This window comes from Taeniopygia guttata, chromosome 4 (assembly GCF_048771995.1).
Source record: "Taeniopygia guttata chromosome 4, bTaeGut7.mat, whole genome shotgun sequence".
NCBI lineage: Eukaryota > Metazoa > Chordata > Aves > Passeriformes > Estrildidae > Taeniopygia > Taeniopygia guttata.
The window spans coordinates 960,001-980,267 of record NC_133028.1 but is presented as its reverse complement, the minus strand read 5'-3'; the positions used below and the strand labels follow the sequence as shown (position 1 = coordinate 980,267).

Genomic DNA, 20,267 nt, shown 5'->3' with positions numbered 1-20,267 from the left:
ACTTTTGTTCCCATTTATCAGCCTGGGCTGGGTTTGTGAAGGATTCTCAGGGACTGGCCACGGTCAGAGCACCTCCCTGGGATGGGCCCGATTCTCCTGGATCAACAGGACTCGGTAAATCCCAGGAAAAGCCCAGCGTGCTCAGTCCTGGACAAAACAGGATTTTGGCTTTTCCATGGGACAGCCTGCAAGTGTTTAAGGGAAATCTGGGAAGAGCTGCAGAGATCCTTTGGGACTAACTCAGATCCCAGCCCTGCAGGCAGAATATCCCCAGCCATTCCCACAGAAATCTGGGATAACAGGATCCCAGCGTGACACGTTCCATGCTGGGATCTGGGAACATGTTCCATGACTGAGGGACAGAGATGGGACCTGGAATATTCCTTGAGTCTGGGAAGAACCTGCTGGACCAAGGCTGCCCTGACATCCCCAAGATTCTGTTTTCCATGGCACAGGAATGTTTTCCCAGGGATAGGCCACGGCTGCTGCCCCAAGTGCCGAGTGCTTTGGAGCTGGGGACCAAAGTGAAATCCTCATGGAACGGTTTGGGTGGGAAGAGAACCTTAAAAACCACTTTGTTCCAGCTCCCACTGCCCCAGGTGGATCCAACCCCAGTGTCCAGCCTGGCCTTGGGCATTCCCAGGGATCCAGGGGCAGCCACAGCAAATCTGGGAATTCCAGCCCAGCCAGGAATTCCTTGCCAAGATCCCAGCCCAAGCTCCCCTTTCCCAGTGGGAGCCATTCCCTGGCTCCTGTCCCTCTGTCCCTTGTCCCCAGTCCCTCTCCAGCTCTCCTGGAGCCCCTTCAGGGACTCTGAGCATTCCCTGGAATTTTCCCTTCTCCAGGGGAACATTCCCAGCTCTCCCAGCCTGGCTCCAGAGCAGAGGGGCTCCAGCCCTGGAGCAGCTCCGGGGCCTCCTCTGGGCTCTCTCCAGCAGCTCCACGTCCTCCTGAATTTGGGATCCAGGAACAGGAGCAGCTCTGCAGGTGGGCTCTCACCTGAGGGCACAGGGACACAATTCCCACCTTTCCTCTGGGATCAGCCCAGGGCACAGAGGGGTTTTGGGCTGGGCCATTCCAGCCTCATCCACAACACCCCAAATCCCTCTCCCAGGGCTGCTCCATCCTTTCCTTGCCCACCCAGCCTGGATTTGTGCTGGGATTGCCCCATCCAGGTGCAGCTCCAGCCCTGCCCTGCTGAGGTTCTGTCCCACCTCTCTGGAGGCTGGAATTCCCAGAAGATCCCCGTGTCCCTCTGTCCCTCCCTGTCTGTCCAGCCTGCAGACAGGGATGGTGTGGGGGAATGAGCCAAATGCCGTGCACAGACCCCAGTGGATCACGCCAGCCCTTTCTCCCTTTTCCACCAAAATTTAGGAGGAATCTGGGCAAGGATCATAGTGAAAGGCTGAACCCCAAATCCCAAAGAAGCCCCACACATCCTGCCCATCCCAGGAGCAGCAGCACCTCCACCTTCAGGAGATTTAAAAAATACTATTTAAAAAAAAAAAAGGATAAATCCTTGTTGGAACAAAGCCCTTTTCATTCTGTTTGGGAATAACCCCTCTGGTTTTTTTGATGAGAAACCCACAAAGCAGCTGCCAACGGGGCTGAGCCACAAAGAGCGGCTCAGCTGGGGGAGAACAAAATGGCTTTTTCAGGAATAATCATCTTCCCCAGGATCCCTGAGCTTCGGGGAGCAGCAGAAGAAAGCAGAACATTATTTGGTTAGTGCTGGTTTTAATTAATCACAGAATTAGCCAGGCCCTGCCTCCCCCAGCACGGTGACTGTAAGGAATATTTAATCCCGATATGAAAAGTTTCAACTTTACAGAAGAGCTTCAATTTCATTTGCCTGCCTTCACTTCACAAAGATCCCTCTGATAATGTGAAATATTCTGTTGATAAATACATTTCTTTCCTAAGCGCTGGGGCGTGAGGGTTGGGGATTTAGAGAAGAGATTATGGCAGAGAAAAATGAAATTATACATTCAGCACTCAGCACTGCTCTCCAAAACCAACTATCCCAGCTGAAACCGCTTTTTGTGGTCTTTTTTAACATAAAAATGAACTTAGTCAACACATTACATAATTCTCCTCTCCCACAGTATGTTCCCAGGATTTTTCTCCCTGCATCCATCACTAATATTTCACTCACACCACAAGTTTTAGGACTGAGCCTAAAAAGATTTTAAGTCCGCAGCGATAAATCAAAACCCGATCTCATCTCGCTGCTGTAAATTCACTTCATGGTCACCCTTGAAAGCACCACAAGTTATTGCAGAATTCAAATTATGCTTAAAAAAAAAAAAAAAAAAAAAAAAAGTCTCCACGTTCTGAGTGCTCCAACCTTACAAATCCAGCACCAGGACCATCGAGCTCCTCCCAGATCCGTCATTCCCTGGACGTGATCTGCCCTCTAAAGGCGTCTGGGAAAACTACAAAGAGCTTTTTTAGCCATGGAAAATGCTCTGGAAAGGTTTGGTTTTCCTTTTCTTTCCCACTCTGGCTTCTCCCTCTGTCTCAGCCCCACAGGAGGTCCCAGGCTCAGCCTGAGCTCAGCCCAGCCAGGTCCATCCTCAGGAACACCTCCACAGGCAGAGCCTGGATCTCCCTCTGCGGGCACCGAGGGATGAGCACCGTGCACCAACAGGATTTAATCCAGGCCTAATTCCATGGACCTCACACTTCAGCATTCCCTGGGCAGGACAAGGCTGCTGCTGTGGCAGCAGGACCCCAGCAGTTCCCGTCTGTGAGGCCCGGGATTCCAAACAATTCCCGTTTATGCTGCTCAGGATTCCCGTTTGTGCTGCCCAGAATTCCCAACAATTCCCGGTTGTGCTGCTCTGGGAGTGCAGAGGCTGAATGGGGTTTGGAGAACCCTGGGACAGTGGGAAGTGTTGGGGTTGGAATGGGATGGGATTTGAGGTTCCTTCCAGCACAAACTGTTCCACCTGGAGAAGGGAAAATTCCAGGGAATGCTCAGAGTCCCTGAAGGGGCTCCAGGAGAGCTGGAGAGGGACTGGGGACAAGGGACAGAGGGACAGGAGCCAGGGAATGGCTCCCACTGGGAAAGGGGAGCTTGGGCTGGGATCTTGGCAAGGAATTCCTGGCTGGGCTGGAATTCCCAGATTTGCTGTGGCTGCCCCTGGATCCCTGGCAGTGCCCAGGGCCAGGCTGGATCCGTCTGGGACGGTGGGAGGGGGTGGCAGTGGATGGGATTTAAGGTCCTTTCCCACCCAACCCATTCCATGAACATCCCAACCAGCAATAAACTGGGATTTAGGCAGATCCCAGAATCCCATAATCTTTAAAAAGGACTGGAAGAGCCCTCCTAGACCCTCCAGTCCCACCTGTGACCAAAATCCTTCATCCCAACACGCCGGGGACGCTCCCAGCAGGAACAGCCTGGCCGTATTCTGTGGATGCTACAACAAAATCCTGGCTCAAAAATAACTTCAAAAATATTAAGAGAAGCAAATCCAAACTATCCAACACGCCAAGGACAGGATTCACAGGATGCAAATTCCAAGAAGAATCAGCAGAGCCACCCCCGGCCCTTCCCTGGCCACCAGTCTGGATCCTTCCCACCCCTCTTTGCCCGAGGTTTGAAACTCCCAGACTTCCAAATTACAATCCCAATTTTTAAGAGCCCAAAATAAGCAGCAGATTGTACCAGGAAATAAAAAAATAAAAAAGGGCAATTAGAAAGTCAGAATTCCTCCAAGTTCTCGTTAGTAAAAGTTTTATATCCCTCCAACATGTGGCACTCCAGGAGAAAACCTGGCAGAGGGAAAAATGCCCTGGCCCACCTTTCCTGAACACAGCCACGTTTCAGCCTTGGCCAAGGTGGTTCCTATTAGGGGCTTTTTTCCATTTGAAATTTACTGGTTAATTTTATGGAAACAAATCAAGGGAGCTGCGTATTATAAATCTATTAAGGATAAAAAAAAAACAACTCTGCAAATAAAAAAACCCCGGAAAAAAATCTCGCACCTCCCCTCCAGCCCTTTCCAATTTTCGTTTATGGGCCTTTTAAAAGGGAAAAGTGGAGCTGGGAGGTCCTCCTGGAGTCCCACACGTGTGGCATCCCTGCCCAGCCCTCGGGAATGAGCAGCTTGATGGAGCCATCCCCTTTTCCAGGTGACCAACTCCACCTGCTGCTGGAACAGGAAAAAAAAAATCCCTTTTTTTACAGGGAATTCTGCTCTCCCCGCGGAATGGGGTTGGGAAGCTGAAGGAGAAAATTCCAAAGGGTTTTGACTGCTCTGCCTCCATCTGGAGTTAATGGGGCTGCACCTGCTTTTCACAAGGTGTGAACGTGACCCCCCAAAGAGCTCAGAGGCTCCAGCACAGCCTTGATCCCAGGGAACAGAGGGGAGATAAATCCAGGTGGGAAAAGGTTTGGGAGCAGAACATGAAACCCTCAGGGGTGGGCGAGTAAAAGGCCACGAGGTTCAGCCAGGCCAGGGCTGGAGCTGCACCTGGATGGGGCAATCCCAGCACAAATCCAGGCTGGGTGGGCAAGGAAGGGATGGAGCAGCCCTGGGAGAGGGATTTGGGATGTTCTGGATGAGGCTGGAATGGCCCAGCCCAAAACCCCTCTGTGTCCTGGGCTGATCCCAGAAGAAAGGTGGGAATTGTGTCCCTGTGCCCCTCAGGTGAGAGCCCACCTGCAGAGCTGCTCCTGTTCCTGGATCCCAAATTCAGGAGGACGTGGAGCTGCTGGAGAGAGCCCAGAGGAGGCCCCGGAGCTGCTCCAGGGCTGGAGCCCCTCTGCTCTGGAGCCAGGCTGGGAGAGCTGGGAATGTTCCCCTGGAGAAGGGAAAATTCCAGGGAATGCTCAGAGTCCCTGGAGGGGCTCCAGGAGAGCTGGAGAGGGACTGGGGACAAGGGACAGAGGGACAGGAGCCAGGGAATGGCTCCCACTGGGAAAGGGGAGCTTGGGCTGGGATCTTGGCAAGGAATTCCTGGCTGGGCTGGAATGCCCAGATTTGCTGTGGCTGCCCCTGGATCCCTGGCAGTGCCCAAGGCCAGGCTGGATCCGTCTGGGACAGTGGGAGGTGTCCCTGCCCATGGATGGGGTGGAATTGATGATTTTTAAGGTCCCTTCCACCCCAATCCATTCTGGGATACCTTTGGATCCCCGGGAACACGTGAGATAAAATAACAAGCTCAGTCAAGGTCAGCACACCCAACCCTGACAGTTTTCCATCAGTGGAATTTTTTCCAGTGAAATCCCAGCTGCCTTTGCTGAGCCACAGCCCCTGCAGGGACAGGGATGTGTCCGGAGCAGAGGCTCTGGAGCAGCCTGGAACAGCTCCATCCACGGCTCCTGGCTGACCTGGGCATCCTGGATGTCCCAAATTCCTCCTGGGAATTGCTCCTCACTGCAGGACAACCTGGCCTGCAGCAGGGACAGAGGGACTCCACGGGATGGGACAAGGGGCAGAGATGGCAGCAATTGCAGGGAATGGGGAAAAAGGGGGAAAAAAGGGAAAACCCAACATTCACCTGCCGATGTGTGAGCTCCACCCACCGCTGCCAAGGGCAGGAACAACCCCCAAACCCCTGGTCACACCTGGGATCAAAGGGAATCAAAAACCTGAGCTCCACCGAACTCCTACATTCAGCGTCCTCAATTTCATTCCTTATTGGGAGAGGAAAGAATTCCCTCAACTCCTGGGGATTTTACCGGGACATTTGTTCCCTGTTCACCTCAGAAGCACAGAATTCAGATTATTTTAGGCAATCAGGTGACAGCTGAGAAAGGAAATGACAGAAGAAAACTGCAGGCAGCCCCAAAAACGCCTTCCTGCCTCGTCCCAATCCACATGCAGCACTGCTGGAACTGCCCAGAGCTCCCAGGAGCGGATGCAGGGAACAATCCCACCTAAAAATGTCCTTTCTTTTCCCCCAGCACAGTGACTGGGAGAGCCCCTGCCAGAACAACACCAACGATTTGCTTCTGCAAACAATCAGAAAAATCTTCAAGGACCTGGAGCATCCTCATCCTCCAAATAAATTCCAAGCTGCCTTTTTCTTCCCTTTCCAAGTGGAGTGGAAAAGAGAGATCCTCCCTTCTCCCAAACTCTTAATAATGTTCTTCAAACGCTTTGGAGATGCTTCAAGAGAAAGCACTGAAGAAATATTAACCAGGATTTCATCCCAAAGCCTTGGAGCTCATTTCAGGGCTGGCTCCACATTCCAGCCTCATTCCCTGCTCCCAAATCCCTCCTGCTTTAAGGTGATGGGCGTGTGGGTGCTTCAAAAGGTTGGGAACTCAGGAGCTTTGTCCTGCAGGGTTCATAAATCCATTTTTTCCCTGCTTTGTGAGTGGAACCAGAGGTTTTGCACAGTCCCAGAGGGATATTCAGGAAAATCTGGCCATGGATGATTCCCCTGTCCCAAGCCCGGAGCCTGCGAGCTCCTGGATCTGCCGAGTCTGACACTAATGAAAAATAAGGAGCTCCCAGCACAGCTGCCATGCGAGGAAACACCAAAAATGTGCTCCTAATTTCTCGCTCAGCTCCAGAGATTTGTGAGGACTTTGTGGAGCTACTGCAACGAGTTAGGAATGATGAAGTGCAAGGCTCCGGCTCGGGCCAAGCGGCGGAGGACGCAGACACTGCCTCGTTACTGCCCCGCTAATTGAGGTCCTGCTCGGCCCGGAACGCCGAGGGAGCAGCAGGAAAACGTCTGGGACCTTTCCCTTTTCCAGCCAGCCTTTAAAAAACACTTTATAAAATCCCACCGTGCCGCAGGAGCCAGCCCGGAGGGATCAGGGGGATTCTCGGCCGGCTCTTTCCTCCCCAAAGTTGAAATGTAAAGTTCGGGGAGCATTTTGGATACCTGGATTTAGGGAAAAAAACCACGGGATGTGGGAAATAATGGACTTTCCAAGTGCAGCGTGGAAACCAGGCTCTGGTTCTTGTTGTGCCTCCGGGAAAGGAGGGCAAGGATGGGTCCAGTTAAATGTTGGGAGAGTGGGAAAAGAGCTCGTGGAGTTCTGTAGGAGACTTCGAGGACTTTACCAAGGTGTGGACAGGCCTTGGAGCACCCTGAGAGAGTGGGAGGTGTCCCTGAACATGGATGGGGTGGGAATGGGATGGGATTTATGGTCCCTTCCCACCCAAACCACTCCAGGATTCTGGAGCCCCTCTGCTCTGGAGCCAGGCTGGGAGAGATGGGAATGTTCCCCTGGAGAAGGGAAAATCCAGGGAATGCTCAGAGTCCCTGGAGGGGCTCCAGGAGAGCTGGAGAGGGACTGGGGACAAGGGACAGAGGGACAGGAGCCAGGGAATGGCTCCCACTGCCAGAGGGCAGGGATGGATGGGATACTGGGAATTAGGAATTGTTCCCTGTGAGGGAGAGAAGAAACAAATCCCTGCTTCTCTAAATGGATCCCATATTTTTCCAAAGACTAAAAAAGTTCTCCTCAGCACTCCACAGCCCAAGATTTTCCCTCACTCACTTGTATCTTTAGCCCTGATAATAAAATCCTCCAACCATTCCATTTCTACCATTTCCACGGATCCCTTCCCTGATTTTAGGAACCCCCCCTCAGTCTATTCCCAAGAGTTTCATGTCAGGAAAGAAAAGCTTCCTCAAAATCTTTACAAAGAGACCTTCACCCCACAGATGTGAAGGAAAACTCTTCTTCCCAACGGTTCATTTTGGTCTGTAAGGGAATCCCTTCCTGGAATCAGGATTTCACCCCCTGGATTTCATGGATATCTTCCTTTCCAAGGAGAGGTTTGCAGCTCACCCTCACTGCACGAGGATCCCAAAATGTTATATTTGTGACCTGAGAGGAGAAACACCAGAAAGGGACAGGAACAACATCCTACCAAAAAACTCCTGCAACTCCCTATCCTGGAAAAGAAAAAACAAAACAAAACAGGAGAATCTGTTTGCAACTGGGAAAGCCAAGATCGGAAAGAAGAAAATTCCCAAAAAGTAGCAGCAGCAGCAGAAGAAAAAGAAGATTATTCCAAAAAAGAAGCTTTCAAAGAAGAAAAAGACAATTCCAAAGGAGAAAAAGAAGAAGAAGATGAGGATTCCCAAGAAGAAGAAGAAGATTCCCAAGAAGATTCCAAAAAAGAAGATTTCAGAGAAGAAGATTCCCGAGAAGAAGATTTCAGAGAAGATTCCCAAGAAGATACCAAACAAGATTCAGAAGATTCAGAACATTCAGAAGAAGATTCCAAAGAAGAAGAAGATAAAGAACAAGACTCCAAAGAAGAAGATTCTGAAGAAAGTTCTGAAGATTCCAGATTCAGAAGAAGATTCCCAAGAGGAAGAAAAGCCTGTGGAAGGACACAGCCCCCTCACCATTCCCAAGGAACACGGAGTGCTGCTCCTGAGCCTTCTTCCAAGCATTCCTTGGGACACCAGACAGGATTCCTGCCCCTCCACGGCAGCTCCTGCCCTGCCCAGCCTGGAGCCATGTGCTGGAGTCAATCCAGGTTGAAAAACAACCCTGGGATGCGGCACCACAAGAATTGGAAGGGAGCTTGGCTGCTCTCCTCACAGGGGGAGGAATTTCAAATTCCAGAGTGGGAAATGTGGGGCAGAAGGAAAACTGGGGGTCCTGGTGCTCAGCAGGGGCTGCTGAGGGATGGGATCAATGATCTCTCCTGAGGGCACCAAAAAAAGCCCGGCTTAAGGAGCAATTCCCTGAGCAGGGCTTAGGCCTGGCCTAAGGGAACGGAGAGAGGGAAAAGTGGGAATGTGGAGTGGTGCAAAGGTGAATCCACACATCAGCCACCACCAGGGCCTGGCGGGTTGTGGGGACAGCCAGGAATGGGAGCTGGAGCTCCAGAGGACACCAAGGCCACCGGGGGAAGCCCTGGAAGGAGAGGAAAGATCAGGACTTTCATCGGGAGGGACGGGAAAGTCACGCTGAGGATGGGAGATCTCCTCTGGAGACAAGGGAATTTGGGACTGGAAGGTGAATAAAAATTGGGAAAGACCTCAAATGCTGAGCAGAAGAAATATCTCAACAAGTGTGTGAATTCCAGAGGAAGGAGGGATGGGATTCATCCATATCCCACACACAACAGCTCCAGCAGGAACAGTCAAACACCATCGTTATCCCAGGAATTCAGACTGCTAAAAAACATGGTCAAATGTCCAGTTAGGTGTTGGAATATCACGCTCTGAAGAAGACAGCCTTGAGAAAATTTGGAAAAATTCCTTATTTCATAGAATCCCAAACTGGGCTGGGCTGGAAGGGACCTACAAGGTCCTTTAGCCCAAACCCTGCCATGGGCAGGGGCATCTTCCACTGAATCACATCCAGTCCAACCTGGCCGGGAATGTTTCCAGGGATGGGGCATCCACCCCTCTCTGGTAAATCCAGGGATTTCCCACCCTCATTTTGAGGAAGTTACTCTTTAAATCTCATTTAAAGTCAACTTTGCTGCAGTTGGAGCCCTCAGCCCTTGTCCCTCACAACAGGCCCTGCCATAAAATCTGCCCGTTTATGAGGATACAGCAATCCCTGCTCCGGATCTCCTGACTGGGAAGTTTCAGGGCTGGAGTTTGCCTGCCTGTGAGCAAACTGGGATGGGGTTTGATGGGATCCCGAGACCCCACGGGGCAGTTTAACACAAGCTGTGGCAGACTCTGGTAAACAACTCCTGTGGTCTGTATTGAGAACAGATCTGGAAGCAGGAGAAGGGGCCCAGCAGGGGAGATTTGATCTGATCCGTGACCAAAACCATTCCCATGCCCCAAGCCAGCCCTTCATGGGCTGACCAGTGAAGCAATCCCCCACAATTTACTCCTGCCATAAAGGCAGCCTGTTTTCCCACAATCCTGGAGACACCATATCTGGGATCAATAAACGTCCTCAATAGCCACATAAAACTCCTTTCATCCCTTCTTCCCTCCAGAAAAGGTGGCAACTGCCACTCCAAATGGCCAATCCCACTGGCCAAAGGGGCCCCGTGCCCACGCCTTGGGATCAACTCCCAGCCCCACCACAAAGTCCCAAAAAACAAGTGAGTGCAGCTCCTCACCCCAAAAGCTGTGGCTCATGGCCTCGGCTTTGTAGGTCCTCTGGAAAGAGTTACCAAAGATAAAACAATCTTTCCATCTTCTGATTTAAAAGGGACTTCTGGGCAATGTCTGTCCTAAAACTCAATATAAATTTGCATTTCTCCCTGGAGGCTCCTCGTTCCAAAGGGTTCCCATTGGGCTTTAACAATGCCACTGCCCTTTTTTCGGGGAACAATGACAAATCCTCGTCCCCTTGATGGATGCTCGTTCCCTACAGAAGTCAACAGTAAAAATGTGAAAGGGTTCGGAGCATCCACGATGTCCCTACCAAATTCCTCAGGCTCCCCAGCCAGGCATGATCAAGGACTCGGCACAAGGAGCGAGGATGTGCTGAAAGAGATCCCAATCTCACCAGAAAAGTCATCCCAGGTTCCTGCCAGCCCAGCAAAGCGGGGCTTTGCTCTTCTGGGGGGCTTTCAGCAGAGATTCCATCCCGAGTTTGGCAAGACCCGCCCACTGCAAAGGGGGAACTCCAGAGGGAAACAATGAAAGGAAAAAGGGAACGGAGTTAAGGCACTCCGGAGCCTAACGAGGCACTGAGCTGTTGCTCAGGCGAACTTCAGAAGACCATTCATCTTCTGAGGGAGCCACCAGCAACGGCTCTGGAACCGCTGCCATCCTGGTGGGAGGTCCTGTCACACTCCCAGGATTTACAGAGCCGCGGGAAGATAACGCCGAGCGCTGGGATCACCACGGGGAACGACTGTCTTCTCAGCTGAGGAGCAAAATTCCTCCCAGCCCTGGCAGCTCAGCCTGTCCAAAGCTGCAGGTGGCACCTCACTTCCGAACACCCTCCCAAAGAGATGGGCAGGCTCCAGGAACAGAGGAGAAATTCCTACAGACCTGCAGGGACTGCCGAGGGATGAGAGGTTCTGCAGAGCCTTCAGTGCCAATCCCAAAACCCTCCCGGAACAAAGGAGCTTTGGGCCTCAGCAGAACCAAAATGGATTGTGCTGGACCCTCACGAGTCATAATTAGTATCTGCTGATAATTACAGACACTTAACGAGCTGATTAAAGCCACAATTTCTAACCAAGGAGACCCAAAGCCAAGTTTTTGGTCTCCTCTGGAATAGGTTGTGTCCTCCTGAGGACTCAGCTCAAGATTCCCACTTTGCCATCCCTGTCCCTCAGGAAAAATTAAACCTTGTTCAAATCCAGTAGGAACTTCCCGCCCGTAACCACCCATCCCAAACATCCATGGAAAACGGACATTTCCAAAGGTTTTCACACCTTCCCACACCAGAACTGCCCTGGAGCAGCTGAAAAGTCAAACAATTCCATGGATCTGTCCCATCAAGGGCTGGGATGGGTCACTGGGAGCAGAACAAGCTCTGACCATGGCCATTTCCCTTCCTGCCCTGCCCTGCCCTCGGAGCACGGCAGTGACTTCCGTGGTGAGGATGTCACTGAGACCCGTGCTGGCCACCAGCTCCAGGAATTCTTTGCCTTGGGCAGCTCTGCCTGGCCAGGCCAAGCCCCAGGAGAGCTGGAATGGCTCTGCTGGAGGAGGGGATGACAAAGCTCTGCCCCCACAGCAGCGGCCACTCCTGCCCAAGGGCTCTGGGAAGGTCCAGGCAGGAAAAATTCCCAACTCCAGCAGCTCAGATCTGCCTCTGACAGAGGGCCAACAAGGAAATCCTCCCAACCAACATCCACAGAGAATCCTGGAACGGCCAGCGTGGGAAGGGACCCTAAATCCCATCCATTCCCACCCCATCCATGGCAGGGACAGCTCCCACTGTCCCAGGTGGATCCAACCTGGCCTTGGGCACTGCCAGGGATCCAGGGGCAGCCACAGCAAATCTGGGAATTCCAGCCCAGCCCCTCCCCACGCTCCCAGCCAGGAATTCCTTCCCAAAATCCCATCTAAACCTATTTTTTTTCCACTTTGACCCCAAAACCTGGACATCTCACCTTCCATCCTGCCTGCCCAGGTTTAGATCAGTCAAACTCATTCCCCGCCTCATCCCAAGCTGAGCAGACACTGCAATGATCCACGGAAAACCCGAAAGCAGAACAAAAATGGATAAACTCCACATTTTCTCCTCTCATCCAGTTTTTCTTTGCACCAGCAGCAGGTTCCCCATCACCACTGCTTGTCCCAGCACCTGGTCCTTTCCCCAAAGAATGATTTTCCTTGGACACCTGGCATTGCAGCAATACCCTGAAATACTCCTCAACTTCCAGCTCACAATAAAAAACTTTAACCCTAAATATTTAACCGAGGCACCTTTACTTGCTTTGTGTAAACCAAAACTTACAGCTTTTGATGCAAAACTTGGGGGTTTTGTTCTTAGTCGTGGGTTGGGCTTTTAGGACAGCAAATAAAGATCGCACCAGGTAAGAATAAAACAATGAAATTCCCAATAAAATCAAAAAATGACGACCCCAAGGAGTGATGGGGATGGAAACTCTGCCCGGAAAAAAGGAATTTCTGCTTTGAAGAGTCGTTCACATCCCTCTCTATAGGATCAGAGCGCTCAATTTATATAAAACAAATGTACAAACAGGCTGGGAGAGGCTTTGGGAAGCGCTGGGAGCAGAAAGGAGGAGTTCCCACGATAAGGCAAACGGGAGAAGCCATCGGACATGGCGACAGAGGGATTCTGACACTCCATGTGCAGTAGGTTTTAATTATAGTGTAATAAGGAGCTATATATGTGCACTTTTCATGATTTACTAGATGGCTTCTTTAAATTCTAAGCCAAGCTGTGTTTTTTGGTTGTTTTGTTTTTTTTTTTAAGAAAAAACCCTCAGTTTTTTAAAAAATAATTAAAAATAGAAACGGTGCTGCAGAGAACATTTGGAAAATTTTTCAGAGTCGATTGTTTATTGGGACTCCAACTGATTTTAATGAAAAATATGGTTATAATTTGAAAAAAAGCAGCACTTTTATGTTTTGCATAAGGAAAAGGCCCTACAATGCAACCTCCGGGGCACTTCTGGAATCAAAAAAAACCCCCTAAATCTCAAATGGTCGCTGGGGCTCGCCGGCCAAACCCCCTCCTGGAAACCCCAAAGATGTGGGTTCCAAAGTATTCCAAGCATCCACAACAAGTGAAACTGGATGTAGGGGAAGTATGTTCCCAACATTTCCTTCTGTTTCTGGTGAAACTGGAACCAGATGACCCCGAGCAGCGCATTGTGTGGAGGGGTCATTAAGCAGCTGCAGATGCGGCCCCGCGACGTCGGCGCTGATGGCTTCCAGCCCGCTCCGGGGAAAGGTCATCCCGGGGGGAACGCGGCATCATCCCGCCCCTCGCCGCTCTGGAGAGCTCAGCCTGGAGCTCTCGGGGTGTCAGAGCCCAGCACACCCCTCTGGCTGCCCTGGTTGCTCCAGACCCTGCCAGGGGCTCACAGACCTTGGCACAAAGTCAAAAACACCTGTAGCTTCCATTTTAGCCCGTGGAAAACCTGCAAACTCTGTGTGAGGAATTACAAGCCACAAGGGTTTGAGTGGTGTGGTATTTGAACTAACACAAAGTGAAAAAAGTAGGATTTTGGGGTTTTTAGAATGGGGGTCAAGGGGGTAAAGATGGAAGGATTTGGGTGTGTTCTGGCCTTCTTCTCCTTCTTCTTGCCCTCCATGTCTTGGTGTGATGGTGACACATTTCTGTTTGTTTAAGGTAGAGATTCAGAGTCTAACATGGGCGATGGGAATTGGTAATAAACTGCAAACAGACACATAGTTTTGAGTATATAAGGTGGGAGCTAGTCGAGGTGAGAATGCCATGGCCTCCTTGCTAGGCAGAGCTCGGCAGGTCAGAGAAAGATTGTTTAGATAAAAGATGAAATAAACAACCTTGAAAGTGCAATCAGAAGCACTCCAGGCTCCTTCTTTGGCTGCGTTCGGGCTAAGGGAAGCAAAGACCCTTTATGATCTCTCAGGGTCACCCTGACCATCGGAACCCCGAGGGAGGAATCCACATCTGGGGAGCAATCCCAGGGAGAGGCGCAGGACACCTCGCTGGGGCTGGGATGGCAGAGGAGACATCCGGGTCCTTCTCCCACTGGGAGCAGGTCCAGGTCTCTCTCCTGTGGGTGTGTTGGTTTTCCCAGCTTTTACAGAGACTTAGAGGCATTTTAAAAGATTTCATTCCATTGTCAGTCTCGATGAAGGGTGAGATGTAAAACTCAACGCCATTCCATCAGAAGCCAGCCCATTTCCTGGTTACACCTTAGAAATGTTTTTCAGCCGTTAGCTTTTGCCACACAATGCTGCTAAAATACTCCTAACACCAGCCACCAATATTTCTACCCCACATGGTCCTGCTACAGTGCATCTCTCAAAGTTCTATTCCTCCAAAATACCTATTTTACGAGGCCACAGAGTGAAACTTGTCAGAACTTGCTTCTAGTTCAATCTCTCCCTCAACAACGTCATCTCTGTTCTGTGGCCTTCCTAAATCAACCTTTTCTCGTGTTTGCACACAGAGGTACAAGACTGTGTGAGCTTTCTGTCGGGTTTTGAGAACAAATCCATCCATGGGTGGTTCTCCCATATGGCCTTTCCCTGCTCGTTCCACCTCAGCAGCCATCCCAGTTTGGTTCCCTGGCTCTGTGAGGTCACAGGAGATGTCTCCAGGTGACCCTGCTGGGACTTGGCCCAGCCTGAAGTGGTGCAGCCCTCCCCTTCCACAGGAACTTGGGTTTTCCTCCCTTTTTCCAGTTCATTCACAGGAAACCAGGACACTTGTGATGATTTCTCCACGGAAAGGGCACTCAGGACTTGGACGTGCCCAGGGAGGTTTGGATTTGCCATCCCTGGATGTGTCCAAGGAATTCCCCCAAGGTGGGGTCAGGCCCAGCTTTGACTCAATGATCCTGGAGGGCTTTCCAACCTCAGGGATCCCGGGATTCTGTGGCTGTGGTAAGATGGGATATGAAGGGGAAATCCTCCCCTCTGAGAGACGTGAGGCCCTGGCACAGATTCCCAGATTTGCTGTGGCTGCTCCTGGATCCCAAGGCCAGGTTGGACACTGGGGCTTGGAACCACCTGGAATGGTGGGAGGTGTCCTTGATGTGGAACCAGATATCTTTAAGGTCCCTTAGCACCAAACCATCCCATAATTATCTGATCAAACACACCACACCAAGTTCAGCAGGAGCTGAGGCTCTGCAGACATCAAAGGCTTGGAGACTTCAGCCCTTCACTCCAGAGCCACCATCCCCTAAATGCCACAAACCCCAAAATCAGCAGTCCCTGGGCCAGCGCCCACTTGGAAAAATTCAGTTTTACAACCAGCAGCCACTTTGTCTCCCACTCTTTCTCCCACTCCTTTTTTTGACAGCCGAAACTCAAATAACCACGACTTGATCACAACTGTGCAAAAAAAAAAAAAAAACTATAAATATATAAAAATTAGGAATAAACCAGCGCCACCAATAGTCCACACAAACACAACATCTTAAAGAGGACCAGTTCCATCAAGCTGAAAATAATTAGGAGGCAAATCAGTGGGGAGAAAGAACGTAATCAGAAAAATATGAAGCCTAATTGAAAATTGTTTAAGAACATTTTAACGAGATGCTCCAGAAGCCACAATCCCACAACTGAGCGAGGCGGCCACGCTGGTTAAAAGGCAAACCTGGCGCAGATGGGAGTTAAAGAGGCCATAAAAAAACAGGGAAAAAAGAAAAAAGGGGACATGACAAATGGAATAAAGGGAAAAGCTCGGGCTGACAAAGGGAAATCTGGTGTTGGGATGTGCAGGGGCTGATATGGGAAGCAAGAGATGCACAGAGAAATAATGGGCTGGTAAAATTTATCCTTGATTTGTTTTTTTGGGAACATTGAAACAATCCAATGGTTTCTTCCTCTAAAAGGGGAAATTTTGGATGTGTTCAAGGCCAGGTTGGATGGAGCACTCTGGAATAGCAGAGGTGTCCCTGCCTGTGGCAAGGGGTGGGATGAGATGGGATTTATGGTCCCTTCCAACCCAAACCACTCAGAGATTCCGTTAATTTAATTTTTCCCCTGAAAAACTGAAAAAAAAAATCTCAGTTTTGTGAACAGCTGAGGCAGGTCATGGAATCACAGCCGTGAAAATCACAGATCCCTTTGGATTGCAATCCAGTGGCAGCTAAATCACATTTTGGATGAGCAGATTGTCCAGGTCAGGTGTGCAACCACAGAAATGTTGGCGTGACTCCACCTGAAAGGCTGGACTCTGTTCTGGCATCCAAATCCCAGAGGTTTGCTGGAAAACCTCTCGTTTCAAACCCCAGCAGACGCCCAGACTGGAAAACAGGGAGATTTTCCATTGGGAAGCTGATTTATAAGTACAGCAAAGGTTAGTGAGGTGTAAGTCCTCAGGTTCGCAGTTTAGCGCCACAAAATCAACCCCAGGAGGCCAGAGAAAGCCAAAAAATTTGGGAATTAGGTCCAGGTTATTCCCCAGGAGAGGGAATTAGTGACCAGCGCAAAGTACCTGAACATTTGGAGAGAGCAGGAGACTGAAGAATATCCTGGCAATTATTTTCCACTGATTGAATCTGCAATCCTTTGGGGAACGAAGGGAATAAACATTAATAAAAGAGGGAACAGCAACAAAGCAGAAAGACTGCTTGGATCCATCTGGGAACAGTGGGAGCTGTCCCTGCCCATGGATGGGATTTAAGGTCCCTCCCAACCCAACCCATTCCATAATTCCATGAAATGACAGAGTTTCAAGGCCGAGAGATGAGAAAATCATCATTGTTACACCTTGAGCTGCTTCTGCCCCTGGAGCAAACCCAGAGCACAGAACTGACACCGCTGGGCCCTGGCTGGGCTCAGTGTGCTGAACCCTCAGACTTTGTGAACACTGAAACCTTCTCATTTAAAGCGAATTTTCCTGTAAAAAATAAAAAAATCTTGTGCCTTTCAAGCTGCCCAAACACCTCGGTCTGGAGTGAGAACAGAGAACCCTTAACCCTGGAAATGGTTTAGTGAGGAAAAAAATATAAATATACAGAGGAACAAAGAGCAAAAATTCAGAGAGGGGCACCAAGGCCATGTCTCATCCTTCTTGGCCCCATCTGATACCAGCCGTGGGATCATTCCCAAAATAAATCCATGCCCGAGACAACCAAAAAACACTTTCTGACTCAGCCAAGCCAAGGCCACCCTCTCCCCCAGGGTCAGCCTCCTCCCTGAGTCAGAGCTTGATTCCTTTTCCCGTAACGCAGCAAGTTCAGCACTCCACGAATTTCCAAGTTTCATCAAAATCCATAAACACGTTTTACTCCATCCAGGAGAACATTGAACTTGGCGGCACCGAGCACCGCAGCCGTGGCCGCGAGTCAAGAAAAATCCTCTTTGGAAGAGTCAGAAACATCTCCCAGGAGCAAAATGAAGGAGGTCTGGAAAATGGGCACCTCCCCTGAACACAGCCACCCTTCGTCATAAACAAAATATCCATAAAAAGCCGGCAATTATTCCCTATTTCCGTTAACGGCCTGTTAAAAACGCCCGGTTCCAGCGGGAGCGCCGAGCTCCTGGACAACTTGGCACAGGGAGGCACCCCTGGATTAACAGCTCACCCAGGGCCACACAAGGAGCGTTATCAGAGCCCAAATCACAGCTCCCAAATCCTTGGCTGCCCCAGCTGGAGCCCAGCTTCCCTTTCCCTTTCAACTCCTCTCGGCTTTTGAAATTTGGTCTTCGCCACAAGAAGAAAAACAAGTTTGAATCCACTGTTCCTATGTGAGGTTTTAGGATCAGGGAGCGCAGGTAGGGCTGGATCCCAAACAGCGCAGACGAGGAGCTGGCCACTGAGGAGTGCCCACCTCGAGGTCAGGGGCTGTGGTTGGAACATTGGGTTTTAGGGAAAATGACTCACTGGGATTGCGAAGGTTCTCCAGGGATGATGCAATGGCCACCACAAGCCTGGATGGATCATCCCTGGAGGTCTTCGCTCCACTCCCAAACCCTGACCTAGCTGTGACCTTCAACTCCTCACACAACCCCTGGCTGCTTGTTTTAAACAGCGGCTACAATCAGCGTTCTCTAAACACAAACCCAAACCCACTTCTTGGATGAATCAAATAAATCCCTCAAGCCCCACAAATCCTGTTTCCAGCACCGATAAAGATTCCAATCTTTGTCCAGTTCCAGCAAGGTGAGGACAACCCCTGCACAAACCCCAGTGCCCAAAGGTGAACGTTCTGTGGCCTGAAGTTCTGCAGGTGGAGCCAAACCAACACGTGCCACGAGGACATTCCAGAGGGATTGCTCAGGACATGGCTCCCTTGGAATCTTTTTCCTGAACTGTTCCATTCCACATCCTAAAAGGTGCAGCAGCTCAGGAGGAAAGGGAAAAAGACTTAAAATTTTTATTTAGAAGATGCCCCTCCCAGCAAAGGTGAGAGAGGAAAGCAGCTCCCTCTGTTCCTGTATGGATTTCGGCCATAACGAAATCCATTCCTTTTGGACATCCTAAATCCACTGGAACTGATTTCACATCAAAACTTATTTAACTCCATCCTGCCCAGACACTCTGTACACCCTGAGGTTTTTCCAAGGGATCCTGGCAGAGGTTTTCCAGAGAAGCTGTGGCTGCCCCTGGAAGCTGTGGATCCCTGGAAGTGCCCAAGGCCAGGCTGGATATTGGGGTTTGGATCCACCTGGGGCAGTGGGAGCAGTCCTGCCCATGGGATGAGATGATCCTTAATGTCCCTTCTGACCCAAACCTCTCTGTGATTCCTTGGATTGTTCCTCTAAAAGGGGAATTTCTGGATGTGTTCAAGGCCAGGTTGGATGGAGCACTCCGGGATAGCAGAGGCGTCCCTGTCTGTGGCAAGGTTGGAATGAGATGGGATTTATGGTCACTTCCAACCCAAAACACTCAGGGATTCCATTGATTTATATTTTTTTCCCCCTGAAAAACTGGAAAAAAGATCTCAGGAAGTCTGCAGCTGACAGACTGTGCCACACCCAAACCAGGGATATCCCACATCCCTGATGCTCCAAAGCCATCAAACAGCATTTTTTGGGATCAGGTACTTTGCAGCTGTCTCAGGGGAGCATCTCAGTGCCCCTGTTTGTTATCGATCCTGGTTTCCTACAAGAAAAACCCAACATCCAGGAGGTCCCAAGGGCTCTGATCCACGGGGAGCGCTCGGATCTCCATGTGGGAAAACCCCGATCCTGCCCTCCCCTCCTTGGGAATGGTCAGGAATGAGCTCCCCTTTCCAATAATCCCGCTGAAGCCCAAACCTTTCCCTGGAGACCTGCAAAGGTTGGGATAAGGGGTGAGAGCAGAGCAGGTCCCTCCCTGCCACCCCAGAATGATTCCATGTGATCCTGGAGGTCTTTTCCAGCCTACTTAATTCCATGATTCCATGTGATCCTGGAGGTCTTTTCCAACGTACTTAATTCCATGATTCCATGTGATCCTGGAGGTCTTTTCCAACCTACTTAATTCCACAATTCCATGTGATCTTGGAGGTCTTTTCCAACCCTGATCATCCTGTGAGAAGCAGTGCTCAGGGCAGCAACGAGGTGACCCCCCACACCAGGCTTCACCAAATCCCAAAAGTCCACAGTAAGTTCTGGAAAACTTCCTGCCTGGTTTGGTTTTCCATCTGCTGCCAAACAGAGCCCAGAGATTTCTATTTGCATCCTGGTAACTGGCAAGGACAAGGAATATTTCCTAGTGGGAAAATAAAAAAAAAAAAAAAATAGACCTTCCATTCACATTGAAACATCTCCTGGACATCCCTGTGGGCCAAATTCCCAGAATGCCGAAATCCAGACCTGGAAAAATACAGATTACCTGCCAAGAACCTCAGGAGGGGCAAGCCAAGCCCTAATAACAGCCTGTGCTCCCATCTGGCCTCCACAGAGCAGCTGGGAAAATGTCCCTGCTCGGAGCTGGACCGGCTGGTCACGGTAATTGCCTCGGCATTAATTAAATGTTCCTCTCTGCAGCTGCACAGAACGTTCCCGTGGATCATTCCCTGACTGCACTGATGACTTTCTGGAATGGATGGCACCATCAGACTCAGTTCCATGAGAGCTGGATTCCATGATCATTGTGGGCCCCTTCCAGCCCTCTGTCTGGGAAGAATTTGCATCTAAATGTTCATGTTTTAGGCTAAAATTCGGAATATTCATTTCAGAATTGTGAAGGCCAACTCACAGCATGAGTCTGTAACCCCTCAAAATTAAAATACCAGAGGGGAAGAATGGCTTCCCACTGCCAGAGGGCAGGGAGAGAC

General features: G+C 50.4%; 1 protein-coding gene across 5 annotated transcripts in view; it reads right to left on the bottom strand.

Moving 5' to 3' along the window:
* The window catches only part of EXOC6B (exocyst complex component 6B), a 280,446-nt gene that overhangs the window by 171,973 nt on the left and 88,206 nt on the right, over positions 1 to 20,267 (bottom strand). For 3 of the 5 annotated variants that reach the window (XM_072927819.1, XM_072927818.1, XM_072927820.1), the window contains exon 7: positions 16,496 to 16,567. The exons of the other annotated variants lie outside the window; for them this stretch is intronic. In XM_072927819.1, coding sequence (XP_072783920.1) covers positions 16,496 to 16,567 — 72 coding nt within the window. The remainder of the gene's footprint in view (positions 1 to 16,495; positions 16,568 to 20,267) is intronic. 5 annotated transcript variants of the gene reach the window in all.